The sequence below is a fragment of the Heteronotia binoei genome, chromosome 19, assembly GCF_032191835.1.
Source record: "Heteronotia binoei isolate CCM8104 ecotype False Entrance Well chromosome 19, APGP_CSIRO_Hbin_v1, whole genome shotgun sequence".
Classification (NCBI taxonomy): Eukaryota; Metazoa; Chordata; class Lepidosauria; order Squamata; family Gekkonidae; genus Heteronotia; species Heteronotia binoei.
The window spans coordinates 30,083,630-30,106,297 of record NC_083241.1 but is presented as its reverse complement, the minus strand read 5'-3'; the positions used below and the strand labels follow the sequence as shown (position 1 = coordinate 30,106,297).

The window sequence follows — 22,668 nt, the reverse complement described above, 5'->3', positions numbered from 1 at the left end:
AAGGCCATTCCAGCAGCTGCAAGTGGAGGAGTGGGGAATCAAACCCGGTTCTCCCGGATAAGAGTCCGCGCACTTAACCACTACACCAAACCGGCTCTCTTTAAGAAGCAGCTTGAAGACTAACCAACTCAGTGGCAGGGTGAGAAGCTTTGGTGGGCCACTGCTCACTTCTTCAGATGTTTGGTGAAATGAACTTCAGTGTAAACACGCACAGCGGTGGCCAAAGGGAAAAGTCAGTATAAATGGTTGGAAACGCTGTTTCGGAGACGGAAGAGAAAAGGGCCGCTGAATGACTGGACTGGTGGGTGGGGTTTCTTTCTCGAGAGGAGAGGCACGTGAAGGGGGCTGGGAAAATGGAACCATGACTGGGTAGGGGGCACAAGAAGAAGGGCTTAGGAAAAGACAAGCGGTCAAGGGTATTCTGAAATGCTATAATAATAATAAATAAACTTTTATTTATTCCCCGCCTGGGCAGGCTCAGGGCGGCTAACAAGACATGGTGAACCATGATACAATAAACAAATACAATAGTTAATAATTTAAACAGTAAAACCAATAAAACAGTATAACACTATAGTACAATCAAAATATGTGCAAGATGGCTCGATGTTATTGATATTATCGGGAGTTCCGTCTTAAAAAGCTAATTGGAAGAGGGCGGTTTTGCAGGCCCTATGGAACTGGTTAAGATCCCGTAGGGCCCGCACCTCTTCCGGCAGTTGATTCCACCATTGGGGAGCCTTTGTAGAGAACGCCTGTTCTCTGATAGTTTTTAATTTGGTTTCTTTTGGCCCAGGGATTTCCAGTAGGTTTTTTGAGCTTGATTGCAGTGCTCTCTGGGGAACATATGGAGAGAGGCGGTCCCTAAGGTAGACAGGTCCTCGACCATAAAGGGCTTTAAAAGTAATAACCAGCACCTTGTAACGAACCCGGTAAACAAATGCTAGAACTTAAGACATCGAAATTGACCAACAGTTGAAGAGAGATGATGATGATAACGGATTTATAACCCTGCCCTTCACTCAAGCGTGGCTTACAGTCTCCTTTCCCTTTTTCTCCCCACAACAGACACCCTGGGAGGCAGGTGGGGTTGAGAGACCTCTCCCAGAACTGCTCTGAAACAGAACAGCTCGTAAGAGAGCTACGGCTGACCCAAGGCCATTCCCGCAGCTGCAAGTGGAGGAGTGGGGAATGGCAGGCCTGCAAGTCCCAGAATGCCGTCTGCCTGCCACCCAGCAGTCCCAGGCAGCTACAGTAGTTCTCTGTGGGGCTTGCGGCTGTTCTGTCCTGATAAGCTGCACAAGGCCCAGAAGGGCTGTGGCGCTCTGGAATCGGCCTCTGCCGTCCCTTCCTCCGCGGAGCCGCCTTCCAGAAGGAAAGCCTGCCTGTTTTATCAGGCTTCCTGGGCTTCATAATAACTTTACAGATTCTCCTGGAGCATTAAACTTGCACACAAGATAAACTTTTGCCAGTCACAGTGAGGCTTTTTGAACAAAAAGTGCCTGAGAAAAGTGACAAGCACATATGTCTTAACCAGGACTTTTTTTGTAGCAGGAACTCCTTTGCATATTAGGCCACACACCCCTGATGTAGCCAGTCCTCCAAGGACTTACAGTAGGCTCTGTACTAAGACCCCTGTAAGCTCCAGGAGGATTGGCTACATCAGGGGTGTGTGGCCTAATATGCAAAGGAGTTCCTGCTACTAAAAAAGCGCTGGTCTTAACCAATATCCCCTCTAAGCTGCAGAGTCTTGTGAGCAAAAAATTCTGCTTTGTGAGCTACGGGCATGAAAGTTGTGAGCTTGTGCATAAATGAGTGCGCTCTGGGGTCATCCTTCCTGAGCTAAGACAAAAATGTTTGAGCCGGAGGCTAAAAATCTGTGAGCTCGCTCACGCTAACTCAGCTTTGAGGAAATGCTGGTCTTAACAATCGCTTCTCTTTCCCAGTGGGAATCGCGAGTGACACAGTACGAACGAGAGTTTGAGCGGATCTCAGCTGTTCTCCGAAAAGAGGTGTTGCGGTTTGAGGTACGGGGGTCGTGTCGGAGATGGCAGCCGCTCGGCCGGAGGTCGGAGGGTGGCAAACTGTGGAGCTGGTGGGCCACCTGCTGCTGGGAGGGTGGGAGAGTTCGGCAGACTGCATTGGACAGGGATGCTGTTCTTGTGCCAAGGCTGTCGTTGGCCTCTCCTTGTGTTTGCCAGGATGCAGCCAGAGTTGCACAATCAAAGGAAAGGGAGGGCACAGCTCCACATGGATTTCTGGCAACTGCTGCAGGTCACCCCTCTGGCATGGGGTCTCTCCTGCCAGGTTGATGTATGACTAGGCAGGCACCTGCTTTTAAATTTAAATTTTAAAACCACAAAACTGGCCTCACAGCTGGAGGGTGGCTGTAGAAGAGCTGCTGTTGGCTCAGCAATCGTTGCATCAGCTCGAAGACTAGTTCCTTTTGTGGCCTGGGATTGTATAGATAAGAGGTGGCCAAACTGTGGCTCGGAAGCCACACGTGGCTCTTTCACACATATTGTGTGGATCTCAAAGCCCCCACCACCCTGTTGGCCAGCTTGGAGAAGGTATTTCTCTCTTGAAATCACTTCGCCAAGCCGGTGAGCGGCTTGGAGAAGGCATTTAAAGTTAAAGTTGCTTTCTTTCCCCCTCTCTTCCCTTCTCCCTCCCCATCTATTTGCCTCTCTCCCTCCCTCCAGCATCTGACGTTCATGTCCTATGGCTCTCAAACATCTGACATTTATTCTGTGTGGCTCTTATGTAAAGCAAGTTTGGCCACCCCTGGTATAGATGGATAACATTAATGTAGCTGTACAAACGGAGGAGGAGAGCGCCGGGAGCTGTCGTCCAAACCCCAGCTCTTGCCTTGTTGCTGTTTCCCTGTGGAAAAGCGCTAATCAGCTCTTACATTTTCCCCACACCCCCTTTTTCCTCAGAGAGAAAAAACAAAGGACTTCCGGACCAACGTGACCAAGTACCTGGAGACCCTCTTGCATTCGCAGCAACAGGTGAGCTAGTGAACAAGGCGGAGTGCTTCTTCCCTGGTTGACTTTAGAGAGGCCCTGAAAACCAGCGTGTCCCAGTTAAGATGCACGCTAGCTGCTTGTCACGCACAGTGCCCGTAGCTGTCCCTATCAGACGTGGGTGTCGGCTTTCACGCAGGGGCTGTCTAGTGGGGTAGCCCTGGCCCTTTGCAAGAGAGACAGGCTCCAGCCACGGCCCTGGTGGTCTCCCTGCCAAATACTGACCAGGGCTGACCTTGCTTAGCGCCTGATGCAATCAGGTTAGCCTAGGCCAGGGGTGGCCAAACGACAGCTTGGGAGCCACGTGTGGCTCTTTCACACGTATCGTGTGGCTTTCAAAGCCCCCACTGTCCACTCGGCCAGCTTGGAGAAGGCAACTCTTTAAATCATTTCTCCAAGCCAGCTAGCAGCTTCAGGAATGCGTTTAAAGTTAAAGTTGCTTTCCTTCTACCTCTCTCCCTCCTTCCTCCATCTGTTTTCCTTCCTTCCTTCCTTCTTCCCTCCCTCCCAGCTCTCAAACAACTGACATTTATTGTATGTGGTTAAGTAAGTGTGGCCACCCCTGGCCTAGGCCATCCAGGGCAGGGGCCCAGAGATCAAACCTGAAGACTGCCAGGTTCTCAAGAGCTGCCCCCTCCTTGGAGAGCAACATTGAGCGGGGGATTTGCCGCCTTCCCATGTTGGCTGCCACGCTTGCTCATTGCCCCGTCCTCTCCCGCTTGTCCTCTGCAGCTCGTCAAGTACTGGGATGCGTTCCTGCCGGAGGCCAAGGCCATCTCTTAACCAGGACCGAGCAAACGTCTTCCCACTCCGGACAAGACTGCCTTGACTACGTTACACCTCCTTGGCCTTTCAGATGGATCCCGCCCTCCTCAGAGCTGATAGACTCAATCCCTCCCCAAAGAGCGGCTTCCCCAACTAGTAACTCTTCTAACTGTATATTCCCCCCTCCCCCCCGTCTAGGTTCATATGCACACAACATATAAATATATCTATTTTCCTATTTGAAGAGAAACTAGTTTTCCTGCTTTAAAAAAAGCCTTGAGGCCCTGCTGTAGGTAGCCAAGCTGAGGCAGGGGTCTGAAGTGTATTTTTCTGACTTTGGTCCAGGGCCCAGGGAAAGCTTCCTGTGACCCCAGCCATGCCATAAAGAATGTATAATAAAACTGCAGCATCAGGGCGTGGTGGCCGACTCTCCCTCTTTCTTGACTTCTGGGGGGGGCGGAGCCACTGGTCTGCTCCAATGGCTGAGCTGGAGTGGGAGGGGGGTAGACTTTTGCAGTAGAACAGCTAGATTTTGAGTCCAGGAGCGCCTTAACGAGACCAAGAAGACGTTCCTTTGAAGAATCCAAGCGCCCTTTGTCAGGTTCCGAAGCTTTGACTTTCGAAAGCTCAGGGGTGGCCAAACTTGCTTAATGTAAGAGCCACATAGAATGAGCTGCCAGTCAGGAAAATAGATTTGGGAGGAAGGAGAAGTGGAAAGAAAGCAACTTCAACTTTGAATGCTTTCTCCAAATCCCCGGTTGGCTTGGCTTGGAGAAGTGATTTAAAGACAGCTGATGGGGCAGCGGGGCCATCAAGAGCCACACAATATATGAAAGAGCCACATGTGGCTCCCAAGCCACCGTTTGGCCACCCCTGTTATAGCCCAAAAACCTGGTCTCGGCTCTTCTCCTGCAGACCAACACAGCTAAAATGAATGGATTTATATTGGATTTATATCGCACCCTTCACTCAGAGTCTCAGAGCGACTTACAACCTCCTTCCCTTCCTTTCCCCACAACAGGCACCCTGTGAAGTAGGTGGGGCTGAGAAAGCTCTTTTGAGAACTGCTCTCGAGAGACGGCTCTGAGAGAGCTTGTGACTGACCCAAGGTCACCCGGCAGGGTTCATGTGGAGAAGGAGTGGGGAATCAAACCCAGTTCTCCCAGATTAGAGTCCGCACTCTTAACTGCTACACCAAACTGGCACTACGGGGCTTCAGTTTCCTTTGCCGCAAATTCTCGCCCCTTCAGAGAGCTGCATCCTTTCAACAGGGTGAGATCCTTGGTCTCTGTTGCTCAACGTCGCCTCCTCTGACCGGCAGCAGCACTTCAGGATCTCAGCTAGAGACAGACCCTTCCCAAGACCCGTAACCTGAGCTTGTAGAGCTGGCAATGCCACCAAAGACTAAAATTGGGTCCTTGTCTTTGCAAAGCGAAAGTTAACTATCACTGAGCTGCGGGCCCCACAGTAAACCAAAACACAGCATTCAGCTACTTTTCAGCTCACTTGTGGGTCTCGTAAGCGGCTGCTGGCCTTGAATGTTGGGGAGGGGAGGCTTCCTGGCAGACTTGCTCTGTGCTGCAGCTTTGCACAAATCCTTCCCTCCTGCCGCAGCTGACTTACAGGTTTTACTTTCAGTAGAATTAGGATCAAGCTGGGAAGAGGAAGGTTCTTGTCCACCTTTTTTTTTTTGCTCTGGGTTCTACTGCTGCATTGGTGGTCGGGGGTAAGCTCCCGAATGGGGCTCCCATGTTCCTAAACCCTTCTGAGGCCCGAATCTACTTCAGAAAACCTCCGCCTAAAGACACGCTCGCTCTCGCTTCTCTGCTCTCCTCCAGCACGGCCTGTTTAAACCGAAAAGGTTACGGACGGCTGTGTCTTCCCTCTGTGGGCTGCCTTGGTACATCTTGGCTAGGAGAAAGTGGCGTCAATCTCAGAAACATTCCACCTGCTTCGTTTTAGACAGACGTAAAGAGGCTGGAGCTGACGTCAAAAGGAGTCGAGGACGCAGAAGAGAGAAGCGGCTTCAGTATGTTCTGCTTTGACAAATGCCCCCCCCCCCTTATCTGGGAGAAGGGTACTTATTGGCTTGCTTGTTCAAGCGCTGCTGGAAACTGGAACGATGAAGGCTGTGTGTGATTTGTACGTTGGTACCTCAGCCTTTCTCCACAGTGGGGGACCCAAAGCAGCTAACATCGTTCTCCATTGTAGCCTCGCAACAATCCTGTGAGGTAGGTTAGGCTGTGAGGGTGCTTGGGAGGGGCAACTGTGAGGACCTCTAGTGTCCTGGCCCCACTGATGGAGCTCCTGATGGCACCTGGGGTTTTTTGGCCACTGTGTGTACAGTGTGTTGGACTGGATGGGTCATTGGCCTGATCCCACATGACTTCTCTTATGTGAAAGTGTGACTGGTTCTGCCCAGTGATCTTTGATGACATGGGGGGGTGGGATTCAAATCCCAACACTTAACCACTATACCAGTGTTCCCTCTAAGCTGAATTAGTGTGAGCTAGCTTGCAGTTTTTTTAGCCTCCAGCTCACAGATCTCTGTCTTAGCGGAAGAAGGATGACCCCAGAGCAAACTACTTTATGCAGCAGCTCGCAAAGTAGAATTTTTGCTGACAAGTTTCCACAGCTTAGAAGGAGCACTGCACAACACCACACTGGCTCTCCTAGATGCTGTGGGTGGGGCCTGCTGTCTTCAGAACGTGGTGTAGCTGCAGCGGTGTAGAATCTCTTCCCCCTCCCTTAATAAGAACAGGCCAAATCCCTTTTGCAGCTTCCTCTCTTCCCCTGGTCCTGAGCTGCTTCTCCTTTCAGAGTGAGTTGCTTGGGTATTTCTGCAGCCAGTGCCTGTATTCTGAGAAAAGGTGCAATCTCTCCCAGCAGGAGTCATGATCCGAAGGCCCTGAGTATCTATTTACAGTTTTGACGGTGGTTGCTTTTTCATTGGCAGCTGTCTGCAACCAGTGGCGACATTGGGCTCTCCTGTAACACACCAGGGTCAGGCTGTAGTTGGTTGGCCAGCAACTAGACTCTGCTGAACGCCATGTTGAGAGAACTGGCTTGTGTCTCATCCACTTATCCGCTGCACAAGAGGTGCCAGATGTTCAGTTGTGGAAAGGGGTGTAACAAAGGGGTGCGTTGTTGAAATTAATCCACAAACAGAAATCGGGGGACTAGAACCCTCCACCACTGTATAGGCTTGCCATATTGTGTATAAGGGAGCAGGTAGGCAAAGACACGGATGTGCTGAATGTGTAAAGTGGTCAAGTCAAGTTGCAGCTGAATTGTGGCAACCCCAGCAAGGGGCTTTCAAGGCAAGAGAGAAGCAGAGGTGGTTGGCCATTGCCTTTCTCCGCAGAGCCTTCCTTGGTGGTCTCCCTTCCAAGTACTAACCCTGCCCAGCTTCTCCCAGCAAAGGGCTTTGAAGACAAATGAGAAGCAGAGGTGGTTGGCCATTGCCTTCCTCTGCAGAGCCTTCCTTGGTGGCCTCCTATTCAAGCACAAACCCGCTTAGCTTCTGACCAGATTGGGCTATACCATGCCATCCCTCCCTACGGATGTTCTAGTGGCACCCTAAGAAAGGTACCTGGGCAATACCCAAACCACAACCAGAAGGATAGGTGCAGAATGAGGGCAGATTTCTTCCCTGCTCCTGCACCTATCCTGGCTGTGTTTGGCTACTGACCAGTTTTGTTTTGAAGAACCCCCCCCTGGAAGGCTGGTCTGCTTTGGGTGACCCTTGTGCATCTTGGGGGAAGAGAAGCAGAAGCACAGAAAAGTCACAACTCGCTCTGAGTAATAAGTGCTGGGTTGCTTTTTTAACACCAAAGACTGACTGACATTAAGGATTTGCTCTGCTGCTGGGTTTGGCCATGAAGGTGTAATGGAGGGCTGGCCAAACTGTGGCTCAGAAGCCTCACGTGGCTCTTCCACACATATTGTGTGGCTCCCGAAGCCCCCACTGCCCTGTCGGTCGGCTTGGAGAAGGCATTTCTCTCGAAATCACTTCTCCAAGCCAGCTGGTGGCTCGAAGAATGCATTCGAAGTTGCTTTATTTCCACCTTTCGCTCCCCCCACCCCCTCTATTTGCCTGCCTGCTTGCCTGTCCAGTGGCTCTCATTGAGAGCCTCTCAAACCTCTGACGTTTATATGTGGCTCTTCCGTTAAGCCAGTTTGGCCATAAAGGCCTAATGCATCGCAGCCTGGGACGAAGCGAACTCTGCGCACGCTCAGAGGCCCGCCGCAGCCCGCCTGCAAGCGCGAAGGAAGGCCAGGGAAGCGTGCAAAGCGCCGGGCTCAGCGTCCAGGCGGCTCCCTTTAGCTGCCCGTGCTCTTTGCGTGTATGGAAAGTACAGCGAGCCAGCCAGCCAGCCAAGGCGGGAGGAAGGGAGGCGGCGGGGCGGGCCCGGCCCGGGGCGGGGCGTCGGGCAATGAATGAGGCCCTGGGACGCTGGCAGGGGCTGAAATTGGCCGTAGGGGCGATGAAGCTGGAGGTGACCGTCCCCTCGGTGGGGCTGCGGGCCGCTGACCTGGACAGGAGCCCGGACAAGGCGCACACGGTGAGAGAGACGGGTGGGCGGGCGCTGCGCTTGGAGAGGAGGTCCGGCCGGCTGGGAGGGCGACCCGGCCAAGTCCTGGGCGCTCCCTGGGGCCTGCAAGGGCGGCTCGGAGGCCCAGCCTAGCCCTGGTTCCCTCGCCTCCTCTCGAGGAGACCGGGCGGCCCGAGGCTGGCGAGGCGTTGCAAAGATCAAGGGGGCTGCGGAGCGGAGCGAGCAAGAAAGCCGAGGCAGTTGCGCGTGTTGGTTGAGGGCACTTTCAGACGGGCAGCCTGCTGCGCGCCGATGGAAAGGGGCGCGGCTTTTTCTCTGCAAACTCAGTTGCTCGCGCTTTCACGGCAAGCATTTCGCACTCGAGCTTTAATCCTGATTTAACTCTGTCCCCAAACTGACTTTCTACACTAGAATCATAGAAACCAACTTTATGACTCTGTGGTTTTAGTGGAGAAAGTCAGCTTGGGGCCAGAGTTAAACCAGGATTAAAGCTCTAGTGCGGAATTGGTATCAGTTGTTCCCGGCAAACTCAGTTATTCGCAGCGGGCCCCGTGGCCACGCAGGGGTGGGTGTGTTAAAACGCAGCAAAGCTTTTAATTGGGGGTCCCAGGCAATGTTCTTTCTAAGCTGCAGCGTCTTGTGAGCAAACATTCTACGTTGTGAGCGACTGGCGTTAAAGTTGGGAGCTGCTGCTGCATCAGTTAGTGCGCTCTGGGGCTCTCCTTCCTGAGCGAAGACAAAAATGTGTGAGCTGGAGCTGCCTTGGTTTGGAGGAGTGATTTGAAGAGAGAAATGCCTTCTCCAAGCTGGCCAAAGGGGCAGTGGGGGCTTCAAGAGCCACGTGAAAGAGCCACACGCAGCTCCCCAGCTGCAGTTTGGCCATCCCTGTTTCAGAGGACGATGGGGATGCTAAGTCGTGGAGTTATTTTGTAGGCCTCCCAAGGAGCTGTGGGTCAAGGAGTTGGCTGTGTTGGGAAACATGAGTAACCCCCTCAAGCGGGCCCTGTGTCAGCTTCTTGGCCCGTGACAGGCGGGGGTGTGAAAATGCAAGGCAGCAAAAACGGGATAGCATGACTTGGACTCTGTAAACAAGGGACATGAAATCATTCTCCTCCTTCCAGGAGGGGGAGAGTAAGAGTCCCTCCTTTTCTGTTTAGTTAAGCGGGTGGGGCCGGTTCCTGCGTGGTGCGAGGGAAGGGCTGGATCAGCTTGGCTTTCTTTAGTGAGGAAGAGCTCCACTTTGAATGGAGGGACAGGACCGGATTAGCAACTAGGCCAAATAGGCACTGACCTATGGGCCCCCACGCCTTTAGGGGCCCCAGGCTGGCTCCCCCCCCCCCCCCCCGTGCCTGCAGCCCTCCCAGCCTGCACACGCAACCAGCGACTGGAGCCGCTCTTTGCTTGACTTGCCTGGTGTGGCTGCTGCTGGCAACATCGCCAAGTTTGCCTCTCCCTTGCAGCTTTGTCGGAGGGGCTTTGGAGAAGGTGCCTGCAAGGCTGCAGTGAGATAATTTGCGAGGGGGCCCCTGAGAGTTCGACTGCCTAGGGGCCTCCACAGGGTTTAATCCGGCACTGTGGAGGGATCGTGGCATCGGTACAGACAGTAGCAGGGAAAGTTTTCCTTTTTTAAAGCTGGGTTCCAGCCCAGTGATTTCTTTAAGGGAGTGTATCCCCCACAACCACCCCTGATCTACAAATCATGCATCTGACACAAATTGAGGGGCACTGAATAAATCTCCCCCCACGCTTGCAAACTTCTGACTGCGAGCAGAGAGTTGTTTTCTATGGCTCGCCCTCCCCTGAGGCCCGGCTCTAAGAGTCCTCCCCTCCAGGGCTTTAAATAAGTGGGCACACACAAGTAAGTAACTGTTCGCTCTGACATGAAAGACTTGGCCGATGGCCACAAGGCAGAAGGTTTCTCGTGTTTCTGTGCCTGAGATCTGGCTACAAAACTATTTTTGCATCCTGTTTTTGAAACTTGTGGCTTAAGGAGAGTCATTCCAGGGGAATAGATCCAGGTGGGCAGCCGGGTTGGCCCGAAGCAGTGGAATACAGTTAGAATCCAGTGGCACCTTTAACATATGAAGCTGCCTTCTGCTGAATCAGACCCTTGGTCCAGCAGAGTCAGTATTGTCTTCTCAGACTGGCAGCGGCTCTCCAGGGTCTCAAGCTGAGGTTTTTGACGCCTATTTGCCTGGACCCTTTTTAGTTGGAGATGCCAAGGATTGAACCTGGGACCTTCTGCTTACCAAGCACATGCTCTACCACTGAGCCACCATTTAAGACCAGTAGTCTTATTCAAGCTTTTGTGTGCATGCACACTTCCTCAGATACAGTGAAACAAGACATCCTCAGTCATTACATATAGGTGGGGGGGAGCTAGTTGCCAGGAAGGGCTAGTTAAGAGTGTTCCCTCTGAGCTGAGTTAGCGTGAGCTAGCACACAGATTTTTAGCCTCCAGCTCACACATTTTTGTCTTAGCTCAGGAAGGATGACCCCAGAGCACAATCATTGATGCAGCGGCTCACAGCTTTAATGCCAGGAGCTCACAATTTTTGCTCACAAGACTCTGCAGCTTAGAGGGAACATTGGGTCAGGATGCATAAGTAATTGGGGCTAATTAGAATCAAGATGAACGAGAACTGAGTGATTTAGCACAAGGGTCCCCAACCCCTGGGCTGTGGACTGGTACCGGTCTGTGGCCTGTTAGCAACTGGGCCGTGAGTTGTATAATTATTTCATCATATATTACAATGCAGTAGTAATAAGAAGACGACGACATTGGATTTATATCCTGCCCTCCACTCCGAATTTCAGAGTCTCAGAGCGGCTCACAATCTCCTTTACTTTCCTCCCCCACAACAGACACCCCGTGAGGTGGGTGAGGTTGAGAGAGCTCTCCCCAGAAGCTGCCCTTTTGAGGACAACTCTGCCAGAGCTATGGCTGGACCAAGGCCATTCCAGCAGCTGCAGGTGGAGGAGTGGGGAATCAAACCCGGTTCTCCCAGATAAGAGTCCGCCCTTTCAAGGCCAACCTCTGCCAGAGCTATGGCTGACCCAAGGCCATTCCAGCAGCTGCAGGTGGAGGAGCGGGGAATCAAACCCGGTTCTCCCAGATAAGAGTCCGCACACTTCACCATGACACCAAACTAATAGATATAAAGTGCACAATTGTATCATGCCAAAACCATTATCCTCACCCCGCTGGTCCGTGGAAAAATTGTCTTGCACAAAACCGGTCCCGGGGGCCAAAAAGGTTGGGGACCACTGATCTAGCGTATATTCTCACTTAGATCCAGAACTAAACTTTGTTGGTCTTAAAAGGTGCTACTGGACTCAAACTCAGTTCTCACATCACGTCAGCTCTTTTATTATCTGTTTACTGCTATCCACAGGTCTTGCCAAATGTGTCACTCCAACTTATCTGTACTTATTGCTCAGTTATCTTGATTCTAATTAGTCCTTCAAGGCGATTAAGCCCCCCTTCAAATGTAACATTTGAAGAAATCTGGTTCAGTGTATCTTAGAAGTGTGCAACTACGCATGTGATATATTTCCGTTCTTGCTTATACCCAAAATTGAACTTTGTTGGTCTTGGAGGTGCCAATGGACTCAGTTTTCACATCTGTTTGTTAACTTTTGTATTTGTATGCTAATTTACTGCTACTCATAGACCTTACCAACCACTTTAATCCAATCTCCGCTATAACCGCCCAGTTATTTATGCATCTTGACTCTAACAAGCCCTTCCTGGCAATTAATCCTTCTCTTTATGTAATGGTTGATGATATCTTGTTTCGCTGTATCTGAAGAAGTGTGCATTCACAGGAAGGCTTAGACCCAGAATATGAACATATGAAGCCGGTTTATACTGAATCAGACCCTCAGTCCATCAAAGTCAGTATTGTCTATTCAGACTGGCAGCAGCTCTCCAGGGTATTAAACTGAGGTTTTTCATGCCAACTTTTCTGGGCCTTCTTTAGATGGAGATGCCAGGGATTGAACCTGGGACCTTCTGCTTACCAAGCAGATGCTCTACCACTGAGCCATCGTCCTTCCGGAATAAAACTTTGTTGGTCTTAAAGGTGCCTACATTCAGACTTTATTCTGTTCCATGGGAATGTTGACTACTTGGTTGGGGATTGAAGAAGATAATGATACCCTGGTCAACAGCTGCCCTCCACTGTTGGATTTATACCCTGCCCTCCACTCTGAATCTCAGAGTCTCAGAGCAGTTTACAATCTCCTTTACCTTCCTCCCCCACAACAGACACCCTGTGAAGTGGGTGGACCTGAGAGAGCTCTCCCAGAAGATGTCCTTTCAAGGACAACTCCTGCAAGAGCTATGGCTGGCCCAAGGCCATTCCAGCAGCTGCAAGTGGGAGGTGTGGGGAATGAAACCCGGTTCTCCCAGATAATCATCTATACACTTAACTTCTACACCAAACTGACTCTCTCTCTTTCAAAGGACAAGGACTGCTCTTTGAGTACTTACAGCAGAACTTGGATAAGCTCATAAGGTACTTGGGCAATAGCTGAAATCTCAGAAACCAGAATTGGGCAGACTTTGGCTTAGAGGGCAATATTTCAAAGTCTAAACAACGGCATCCTTGTGCCATAAAATACAAATGCTTTCCCTGCGGTTGGGGGAAATGAAATAAACACACACAATCAACTTTATTTGCTTTTTCACTCGGCAGTATCTTTACTTGGATTTTACTGTTTGCTCTGTGTGCACAGCCTTGGCCAAAACAGGGCTGGGCAGAAGATGGGTTCTTCCTTGTTACGGGTGAGGGAGCATGGAAGGAGAGGGGTTAAAAAACTGCCTTTGCCCTGCTGAGCTAGCTTTCTAACTGCAGGGCAGCTGTTGATCAGGGGAGAAGTCTTGAATCAGATGCCATCCCAAGATGGTATGCTTCAGTGAGGGCTGTACCACACATCTGTTCAGAATCTCTGAGGGTTCTGTAGGGTTTCTTGGCAGAGGACGGACCACAAGGGCCAGAGGTTTCCACTAAGCTGAGTCAGTGTGAGCTAGCTCACAGGCTTTTAGCCTCCAGCTCACACATTTTTGTCTTAGCTCAAGAAAAATGGTCCTGGAGCAAGCTAGTATATGCAGTAGCTCACAACTTTAATGTCAGTAGCTCACATTTTTGCTCACAAGACTTCACATTATGGAGGGATTATTGACATGGGCATTTCTGTGGCAGTGCAGGGCGGGCATTAGATGGGTAGGCAGTGGCTCCAGATGGGTAAAAGTGGGCCTCTGGCCTGACTGAGAATCCAACCATCCCATTAGGTTTCCAGCTCAGTTTCTGCATGTAAACCCCCTTCTGGGGGCCCAAAACATCTAAATCGGGGTGACCAAACTTGCTTAACATAAGAGCCACATAGAATAAACGTCAGTTGTCTGAGAGCTGCAAGACACGAACATCAGATGTTTGAGGGAGGGAAGGGGTGGAAAGAAAGCAACTTTAAATGCCTTCTCCAAGCCACTGGCAATGGTGTTGTGGGGGCTTCAAGAGCCACATGTGGCTCCTGAGCCACAGTTTGGCCACCCCTGATCTAAAGCATCACCATGAGGAGCAGGCCAGGCTTATGTGGCCCACACCCTAGCTACAAACGCTTCGCAGGCCCAGAAGAAACGTCCCCTCTTTGCACCAAGTGGAGTTTATTTAGCATTCTTCCCCACGCCTGGCTAGGAGCCCAGCCAACCTCTGTTTTGAAAGAGGTCTTTGTCAAGTGGAGTTTGCTTCAGTTTGGAGACCCAGCGATGCATTGTGGGAAGGAAGCATGAGAAACACAGGAGAAACAGCTTTCAAAGGGGATTAGATAGACTCATGGACGATAAGTCTGGCAATGGCTACTAGCCGTGGTGACTGCGGGAGAACCTCCATGTTCAGAGGCACTAAAGCTCTGAATCCCAGTGCCAAGAGGCAACATCAAGGGAAGGCCTCGGTCTCTATGCCCTGCAGTTGGCTGTCCAGAGGAACTGGTTTGAGACAGGATGCTGGGCTAGGTGGACCACTGGTCTGATCCAGCAGGGCTCTTCTTGTGTTTTTGTGAAGGCCTCGGCCTCTGTGCCCTGTTGTTGGCCCTCCAGAGGAACTGGCTGGCTACTGTGTGAGACAGGATGCTGGACTAGATGGACCACTGCTCTGATCCAGCAAGGCTCTTCTGATGTTCTTAAGAAGGCCTCGGCCTCTATGCCCTGTTATTAGCTCTCCAGAGGAACTGGCGGTCACTGTGTGATGCAGGATGCTGGACTAGATGGACCACTGCTCTGATCCAGCAGGGCTCTTCTTGTGTTTTTGTGAAGGCCTCGGCCTCTGTGCCCTGTTGTTGGCCCTCCAGAGGAACTGGCTACCCCTGCGTGAGACAGGATGCTGGGCTAGGTGGACCACTGGTCTGATCCAGCAGGGCTCTTGTGTTTTTGTGAAGGCCTCGGCCTCTGTGCCCTGTTGTTGGCCCTCCAGAGGAACTGGCTACCCACTGCGTGAGACAGGATGCTGGGCTAGGTGGACCACTGGTCTGATCCAGCAGGGCTCTTCTGATGTTCTTAAGAAGGCCTCGGCCTCTATGCCCTGTTATTAGCTCTCCAGAGGAACTGGCGGTCACTGTGTGACGCAGGATGCTGGACTAGATGGACCACTGCTCTGATCCAGCAGGGCTCTTCTTGTGTTTTTGTGAAGGCCTCGGCCTCTGTGCCCTGTTGTTGGCCCTCCAGAGGAACTGGCTACCCACTGCGTGAGAAAAGATGCTGGGCTAGGTGGACCAATGGTCTGATTCAGCAGGGCTCTTCTGTCGTTCTTAGCGGCAGGACGCAGACCCTTCAGGACTGCAGCCATGTGGACAGCCTGACTGGGTGCTGGACTAGATGGACCTCTGGAGGGCCAACAACAGGTGCGAGACCTTCCTTTGGAGACTGGCATGGGTGAGTCTGACACCTCTGTGTCTTGATGTTGCAGGTGTTCAAGGTGGATGTCTTCTGCAACGGGCGGAAGCACACCCTGGAGAAGCGCTACAGCGAATTCCACACCCTTCACAAGCGGGTGAGAACCTGCAATCGTAGTTCCAGCCTGGGTCCATATCCTCTAGGAGAGAAGGACCGGCCCTTGGGTACCTTGGGGACACCCCCTCAGCCGCCCCACAACAGCCCGCATGGAATAGCTTAGGAAGCCCCTTTCTACATCCATCAGAGGTCGGTGGAATTAGTGGCACACACCTGGACTCTGCCCCGGTGTAGCAAAAGGGCTGAGGGGAATGTCTGGGTCTTGTACTTTTGTTGAACACCTTTTAAGAATGCACCAAGCCAAGGGGGGTGGAGAGAGCTTAGTCCTCCAGCTCTGAGAATAACGCTGCCCCATAGATCTGGGGTTGACAGGTCTCTGCCAGGTTTTGATGAGGTTCATAGAATCACAGCTGGGAGGAGCCCTACAGGCCATCTAGTCCAACCCCCTGCTCAATGCAGGATCAACCTAGAGCATCCCTGACAAGTGTTTGTCCAGCTGCTGCTTCAAGACTGCCAGTGAGGGGGAGCTCACCAACACCCCAGGGGGCTAATTCCACTGTTGAACAACTCTCCCTGTAAAAAAGTTTTTCCAAATATCCAGCCACTACCTTCCCACCTTTAATTTAAATCCATGATTGCGAGTCCTCTCCTCTGTTGCCAAAGCATTCGTATAACAGGGCTCTTCTGATGTTCTTATGAAGGTTTTGGCCTCTATGCCCTGTTGTTGGCCCTCCAGAGGAACTGGCTAGCCACTGTGTGAGACAAGATGCTGGACTAGATGGACCACTGGCCTGATCCAGGAGGACTCTTCTGATATGCTTATGAAGGCCTCGGCCTCTCTGCCCTGTTGTTGGCCCTCCAGAGGAACTGGCTGGCCACTGTGTGAGACAAGATGCTGGACTAGATGGACCACTGGTCTGATCCAGCAGGACTCTTCTGATGTTCTTATGAAGGCCTCGGCCTCCATGCCCTGTTGCTGGCCCTCCAGAGGAACTGGTTGGCCACTGTGTGAGGGAGGATGCTGGACTAGATGGACCACTGCTCTGATCCACCAAGGCTCTTCTGATGTTGTTATGGAGGCCTCGGCCTCTATGCCCTCTTCTAAGTGACAGCCCTTCAAATACTTCAAGAGAGTTGGGTTATCCCAGCTGCTCTGGGTGACCCACAGCCAGTGGAAGGAGGGGTCCCAAAGAGGAAGATCATGTCCCAGCCTGGCCCCCTGTAGCCCTTTCCAGAGGAGCCGTTGCCCTCTTTGAGAGGATTCTCCTGTTCTCCTGACTAGATCAAGAAGAGATGCAAAGTCCCCGACTTCCCGCCCAAGCGGGTGCCCAACTGGATGGCCAAGGTGATGGAGCAGAGGCGCCAGGGCCTGGAGGCCTACCTCCAGGTAAGCAGCAACGCTGACCTCTGAGGGAGCCATCCAAGCGGGAAAGACCCTCCCTGGCTTACCGGGCCTGGCTGCTCTCTTGGCTGCAGGGGGTCTTGTTGTACAACAGAGAGCTGCCCAGAGAACTGCTGGACTTCCTGAAACTCTGGCACTTCCAACAGAACTCCCAGAGCAGGTAAGTGTTTTTCAGAGAGGTCATTTCTCCAGGAATAGAATAGAGGGCGTCAGCAATGCTTCCCTTCAGAGAGACTGGAGCCCCTGCTCTGTTTCCTTGAGGTTCTCTCTGGCTGCAGAAGCCAGTTTGGATTGGACCTCTCGATCAGAGGTCCATCAGTGGTCGCAAGGTATAGATGGAACTCTCTGTCTGGGGCAAAGATGCTCTGTATTCTTTGTGCTTGGGGAGGGCACAGTAGGAGGGCTTCTAGTGTCCTGGCCCCACTGGTGGACCTCCTGATGGCACCTGGCTTTTTGGCCACTGTGTGTACAGTGTTGGACTGGATGGGCCATTGGCCTGATCCAACATGGTTTCTTTTGTGTTCTTAAGCCACACCTGCTTCTTATAGCCAGAGTGGGGGGGGGGGCAAAGAGGTGTTCTTTCTTTCTTTCTCAGGGTTGCCACAGTCCCCACCCCAGGGAGTCAACCAGAAGTGCATCTTAGAAGCCTCCGTAGCTGCTTCTTTCCAAGGGTCCAGGAGCTCTTGTTTCTGAACCCTCCACCAAAGCATTTGAATCTCACTCTGTTTTTTGTTCTTCCTTTGCAGCTCTTTGGGAGACCTGGCTTTGCAGGATCTCAGGCAAGCCTCTCTCTTTCCCTGTACTTTTTGGAGGGTGGTCTGTGTAGTCATTCAGCAGCAGAGGCTGACCTCTGCACTCTGACTCCCTGCCAGAAATGGGGAGGCAAAAGGGGTCTCTCTCTGCTCTGTGGCTCTAGCTGCCCAGCCCGTTCCTTTCACATCGAGAGCTTTGATTTTTGTAGCCCAGAAGCGTCCTGCCTTCTCCAGGAAGGTGTGCACTCTCTGCAGCTGGAAGACACCCCCACTCCACAACGTGGTGGCATAAAGATTGCGCAGATTGTGTCAATCCTGTGGGGAAAAATCTCCCCCCCCCCCCAATTTTGCGCTTACTGCAGAATTCTGCATATTAAGCAAAGGAGTGCTGTTGGTCTTGTTGTGCGTTATTGCAGGTCACGGGTTTGTGGTGCGACATGGCATGGTATGATATTGCTTGATCTAGTCAGAGCTCAGAAGTTAAGCAGGGTCAGTATCTGGATTGTGGACCATCAAGGAGGACTCTGCAGGAGAAAACAATGGCCAGCCACTTCTGCTTCTCACTTGCCTTGAAAGCCCCTTGCTGGGAGAAGCTGGGCAGGGTTAGTACTTGGATGGGAGACCACCAAGGAAGGCTCTGCAGAGGAAGGCAATGGCCAGCCACCTCTGCTTCTCTCTTGCCTTGAAAGCCCCTTGCTGGGAGAAGCTGGGCAGGGTTAGTACTTGGATGGGAGACCACCAAGGAAGGCTCTGCAGAGGAAGGCAATGGCCAACCACCTCTGCTTCTCATTTGCCTTCAAAGCCCCTTGCTGGGAGCAGCTGGGCAGGGTTAGTACTTGGATGGGAGACCACCAAGGAAGGCTCTGCAGAAGAAGGCAATGGCCAACCACCTCTGCTTCTCACTTGCCTTCAAAGCCCCTTGCTGGGAGCAGCTGGGCAGGAGTTAGTACTTGGATGGGAGGCCACCAAGGAAGGCTCTGCAGAGGAAGGCAATGGGCAACCACCTCTGCTTCTCACTTGCCTTCAAAGCCCCTTGCTGGGAGCAGCTGGGCAGGGTTAGTACTTGGATGGGAGGCCACCAAGGAAGGCTCTGCAGAGGAAGGCAATGGCCAACCACCTCTGCTGCTCACTTGCCTGGAAAGCTCCTAAGTCAGCTATGACTAGATGTACTCAAGTATGTACTCAGGGGCATGTAGGTGATGGCGGAAATTGCCATGAAGTTGCAGCTGACTTATGGGGCCCCCTGGTGGGGTTTCAAGGCAAGACAGGTTCAGAGGTGGTTTGCCATCACCTGCGTCTCCATCGCAACTCTGGACTGCCTTGGCGGCCCAACGTCCAAGTACTAACCAGGACTGACCCTGCTTAGCTTCCGAGATCTGAGGAGCTCAGGCTGACGTGGGCCATCCAGAGCAGGGCGGGGGTGTTGCTGGATGTGCACATTTGGCCCTGGGCTAGAACGTTTTTAAGGATCGCCAGCCTGGCAAATTCTGCATCTGATAGATATTGCAGTTCACCACTTAAACAGACGGAAGAGAGTGTTTATATCCCCGTATTAAACTCCATGGGTGGTGGGCCCCACTATATTCTGCAAGCAGGGCAGCTGCCCTCCTTTAGAGGGTGGCCATTTCTGGTGGTAGCAAGAGCCACGTCTGCTTGTTCGGATACAAAAACCTACGGTGTTTCCTTGCAGTCCCAGTTTCCTGCTTTCCCATCGGCCGGTTATCAGCTACCGCAGGGATCCTTATATGCTCCCCTCTTCCAAAGGTAAGCCTACAGGGAAACGTATTTTCTCAATCTAAAGAGGCTGGGAGTGGAGATCTAGAGCGGGAGTCCCCAACCTTTTGGAACCTGCAAACACGCTTGGAATTCTCACACAGCCCGGTGGGCATAACCACAGATCGGCCACCGCAAAACAGCCGCCATGGAAGGCAGAGCCGGCCGCAGAAGGGCTACCACACAGTTTACCTTCATTCACAGAATGAAGATCCCTCTGTTGCTGTGGCGGCAGCGGCTTCAAAAGCAACAAAATCTGCACAGCCAATCAGAAGCCTTACTGGGCAAAAGGCCCTCCTGGCTCCACCCAGGTTCCTGTGGACACCATGTTGGGGACCTCTGATCTAGAGTGCTGGAGGGTCAATTTCTGTGCTGCCAGTTTGGGGGGGGGGAGTGAACCATGACTACAGATTGTTGCCTCTTCAGGGAGCTGGAGTCAAAAACCCCTCCCTCCCCTCTTGTGCCACTTTATACTTATGTGATGTAGAGTTTACTATTTCTAGCGGCTTTCTGGAGAGCTAGTTTAGTGTAGTGGTTAAGTGTGCAGACCAGGTTTGATTCCCCTACTCTACTTGCACCTGCTGGCATGGCCTTGGGGCAGCCACAGCTCTGGCAGAGGTTGTCCTTGAAAGGGCAGCTGCTGAGTGCCCTCTCAGCCCCACCCACTTCACAGGGTGTCTGTTGTGTGTGTGTGTGTGGGGGGGAGATATAGGAGATTGTAAGCTGCTCTGAGTCTTTGATTCAGAGAGAAGAGCGGGGTATAAATCTGCAGTTCTTCTTTTGCTTTGGTAGAGGAGCTCATGTTGTGTGTATGAAAGAAACCCATGGGACCTGAGAGGGGGCACTTCTTTTCCCTTCGTGCTGAAGCCCCTTAAGAGCGATTGTGGAATGACACGCTGCTGGTGCGAATTCTCTCCTCCCTCCCCCAACCCCATCTGTTTTAGACAGAATACTTCTGTAGAGGCTATGAATTTTTCAAACTAAAGTATGTATTTCCTGCCTTTCTGAATGAATGTCGCCCCAAGGTGGATGCTTATTTGTTTTCTTTTGGGGAGATAGATCCAGGTGGGCAGCCGTGTTGGTCTGAAGCAGTAGAACAAAGTAGGAGTCCAGTAGCACCTTTAAGACCAACGAAGTTTTATTCAGAATGTAAACTTTCGTAGGCATGCATATTTCTTCAGATGGGAAAAAAAAGGGCTGAAGAAGTGTGCATGCATACAAAAGCTTACATTTTGAATAAAACTTTGGTCTTAAAAGTGCCACTTGACTCCTACTTTATTCTTTCTGGGAGAGTTTACTGCTGAAAACTGGTTCCCCCCAGGCTGCTTCCATCCTCACTGCCAAAAACTTTCCTGCATTTTCTTCCCCACTGGTGTTAAGAGCAGCTTGGGGGTGCAGGGTTAGATTCAAGTCCAGAGGCAACCTTAGAGAACGACAGAGTTTCAGGGTATGAGCTTTCCGGAGTCCAAGCTTCCTTCGCCAGACGCAAATAGAGTAGAAACTGAGAAGTCTGACTCTTTTTATCCTAGTCAGAAAGCAGGTGGCCTTTTGTAAAGAATGCTTGCATAGGATGCAAAGGGACGGTGTGTATTGTTATCGTCTGCTTGGTTAGAGAAGGGAAAAGCTTGGAGGCAGAAAAGGATGCTTGCAGGGGGACACCCAGCCTCTCACCACCCCACAGAAACTGGCTTCCTGTTGGTTGAACAGATTGCTGAAATCAGAGTTCCTGCAAGCTGCAAATGAAATAAACCCTCTGCGTGCATAAACCCAGAGCTGCGTGCATTGTGCCATTTCACCCTTAGGAAAGCTGGTGCAAGACTATTGATACTGCTGCTAATTTTATATTGGCCAGGTTACGTTTTTTTGTTTTTTCAACTGAGCAGCTTCAAGCGTGTGGGGACAGATAATTTTTAAAAAGCTGTTATTACATCAGTTCTGCAAGGCAGGTCAGTTATCCCAAGTTGCAGGTGGGGAGGCGGGCTTGAGGGGAGATTCAGACAGGAGACTCTCCTTCTCTGTTCAGCTCTCAGCTGCTCAACCGCTAGAGGCTTTGTGCCATCATTAGCCTGTTCTTAACCAGGGAAGAGGCTGTAGCTCAGCGGCAAAGCATTGGCTACGTACACAGAAGGTCCCAGGTTCAATCCCTGGCATCTCCAGTTAAAAAGGATCTGGCGGTAGGTGATGGGAAAGACCTCAGCCTGAGACCTGGGAGAGCGGCTGCCGGTTTGAGTGGACAAATATTGGCTTGGATGGAGCAAGGGACTGATTCAGTGGAAGGCCGCTTGATGCTCATGTTGCTTTCCTTTCCCCAGATGTGCTTCCTGATGTGATTCTGACTGGAGTGCTGCACGCCCTGTACGTTCCTGAGACGGGTTTCAGGCTGGATGCCAAGTTCTTAGCGAGACCCAGCCTGGAGCCGCCCAGGGTTCTGCTGTCGCCTTGACGTCCCTTCCGCTCCTTTGGGACCATTCTAGGAAAGTGACGAGCTGGACACAGCTGATGCCCTTGGAGGGGAGACACGTCTTGGGCACCTGCCCCTCGGCTTTAAAAGAGAAGTGTGTGTGTGTGCGCACGTGTGGCTCTGGCGCTATATACAAGCCGCTTTGTGTGTAGTGCAGAGACAAAGACAGAAAACGGAGCTTGTTTTCGGAGAGGAGAGGGCACAGTGCCACAAACACATGGTGGGGTTGGCTCACGCCGTCCTTGTCTTAAAGGACACCCTGGGTTTCACAGCTGACAGCTACTTTGGGCTGCATGGGATTAAAACCTGGCCTGCTGTATTGCCCTAGAAAGGGGCTAGAGATAAGGGGAGACACCTTGTCACAAGCTGGGTGGCCTGCAGTGACCCCCTAGCTGACTGAGACACACTACTTGCTGAAGTGCAATTCTGACCGTCCTTGTGTGCACAGCCTGTTTTCTACCATGCGCCACCTGCTCAAAGTCATCACAGAAGGCTGAAAGTGATGTGCATTAGTTAGAACCTTTTAACTATATCATGGGGGCCTGCCAGAAAGCTGCAGACTTTTCTAGGGGAAGGTGCACAGGTGAGCATCTCTTCCAGACGAACACCTTTAAGGCTCTTTGTCACGTGAATCGCTGCAGCCAGCAGCATTCCTGCACAGTGCACTGGAGGATGTCTTTAATCGAAAGGGCTGTGCAATAAAAGTAGTTGAACTGGAAAGATGGCGGCTAGTGGGAGTGTTTCAAGTTTGCCTCGCACTCTGTGCGAGACTAAGCATCTGCTATCAAGCGGTGCTTCCAGTTTGCTTCTAGAGCACGGGGGCCCAAACTTGCTTAATGTTAGAGCCACACAGAATAAATGTCAGATGTTTGAGAGCCTCAAGACATGAACGTCAGATGCTTGAGAGCTGCGAGTGAGGAAGGA

At 51.8% G+C, this 22,668-nt stretch overlaps 2 protein-coding genes across 3 annotated transcripts in view; both read left to right on the top strand.

Annotated features, from left to right (window-relative positions):
* SNX1 (sorting nexin 1) overlaps nucleotides 1-4,206 on the top strand; it is a 36,972-nt gene extending 32,766 nt beyond the window's left edge. Inside the window, exons 13-15 of the mRNA XM_060260286.1 lie at nucleotides 1,947-2,027; nucleotides 2,940-3,011; nucleotides 3,759-4,206. Coding sequence (XP_060116269.1) covers nucleotides 1,947-2,027; nucleotides 2,940-3,011; nucleotides 3,759-3,809 — 204 coding nt within the window. The 3' untranslated portion in view covers nucleotides 3,810-4,206. The remainder of the gene's footprint in view (nucleotides 1-1,946; nucleotides 2,028-2,939; nucleotides 3,012-3,758) is intronic.
* Nucleotides 4,207-8,014: 3,808 nt separating this feature from the next.
* On the top strand, nucleotides 8,015-22,464 carry SNX22 (sorting nexin 22). Of its 2 annotated transcripts, XM_060259775.1 has the most exons (7): nucleotides 8,015-8,356; nucleotides 15,313-15,396; nucleotides 16,639-16,743; nucleotides 16,833-16,918; nucleotides 17,505-17,537; nucleotides 19,201-19,274; nucleotides 21,596-22,464. In XM_060259775.1, the coding sequence occupies exons 1-7, from the start codon at nucleotides 8,228-8,230 to the stop codon at nucleotides 21,724-21,726; spliced, it is 642 nt and encodes a 213-aa protein (XP_060115758.1). In that variant the 5' UTR covers nucleotides 8,015-8,227; the 3' UTR covers nucleotides 21,727-22,464. The 2 variants fall into 2 exon arrangements, with proteins under 2 accessions (XP_060115758.1, XP_060115759.1); XM_060259776.1 differs by lacking the exon at nucleotides 17,505-17,537 and having other exon boundaries at nucleotides 8,260-8,356.
* Nucleotides 22,465-22,668: the final 204 nt, after the last annotated feature.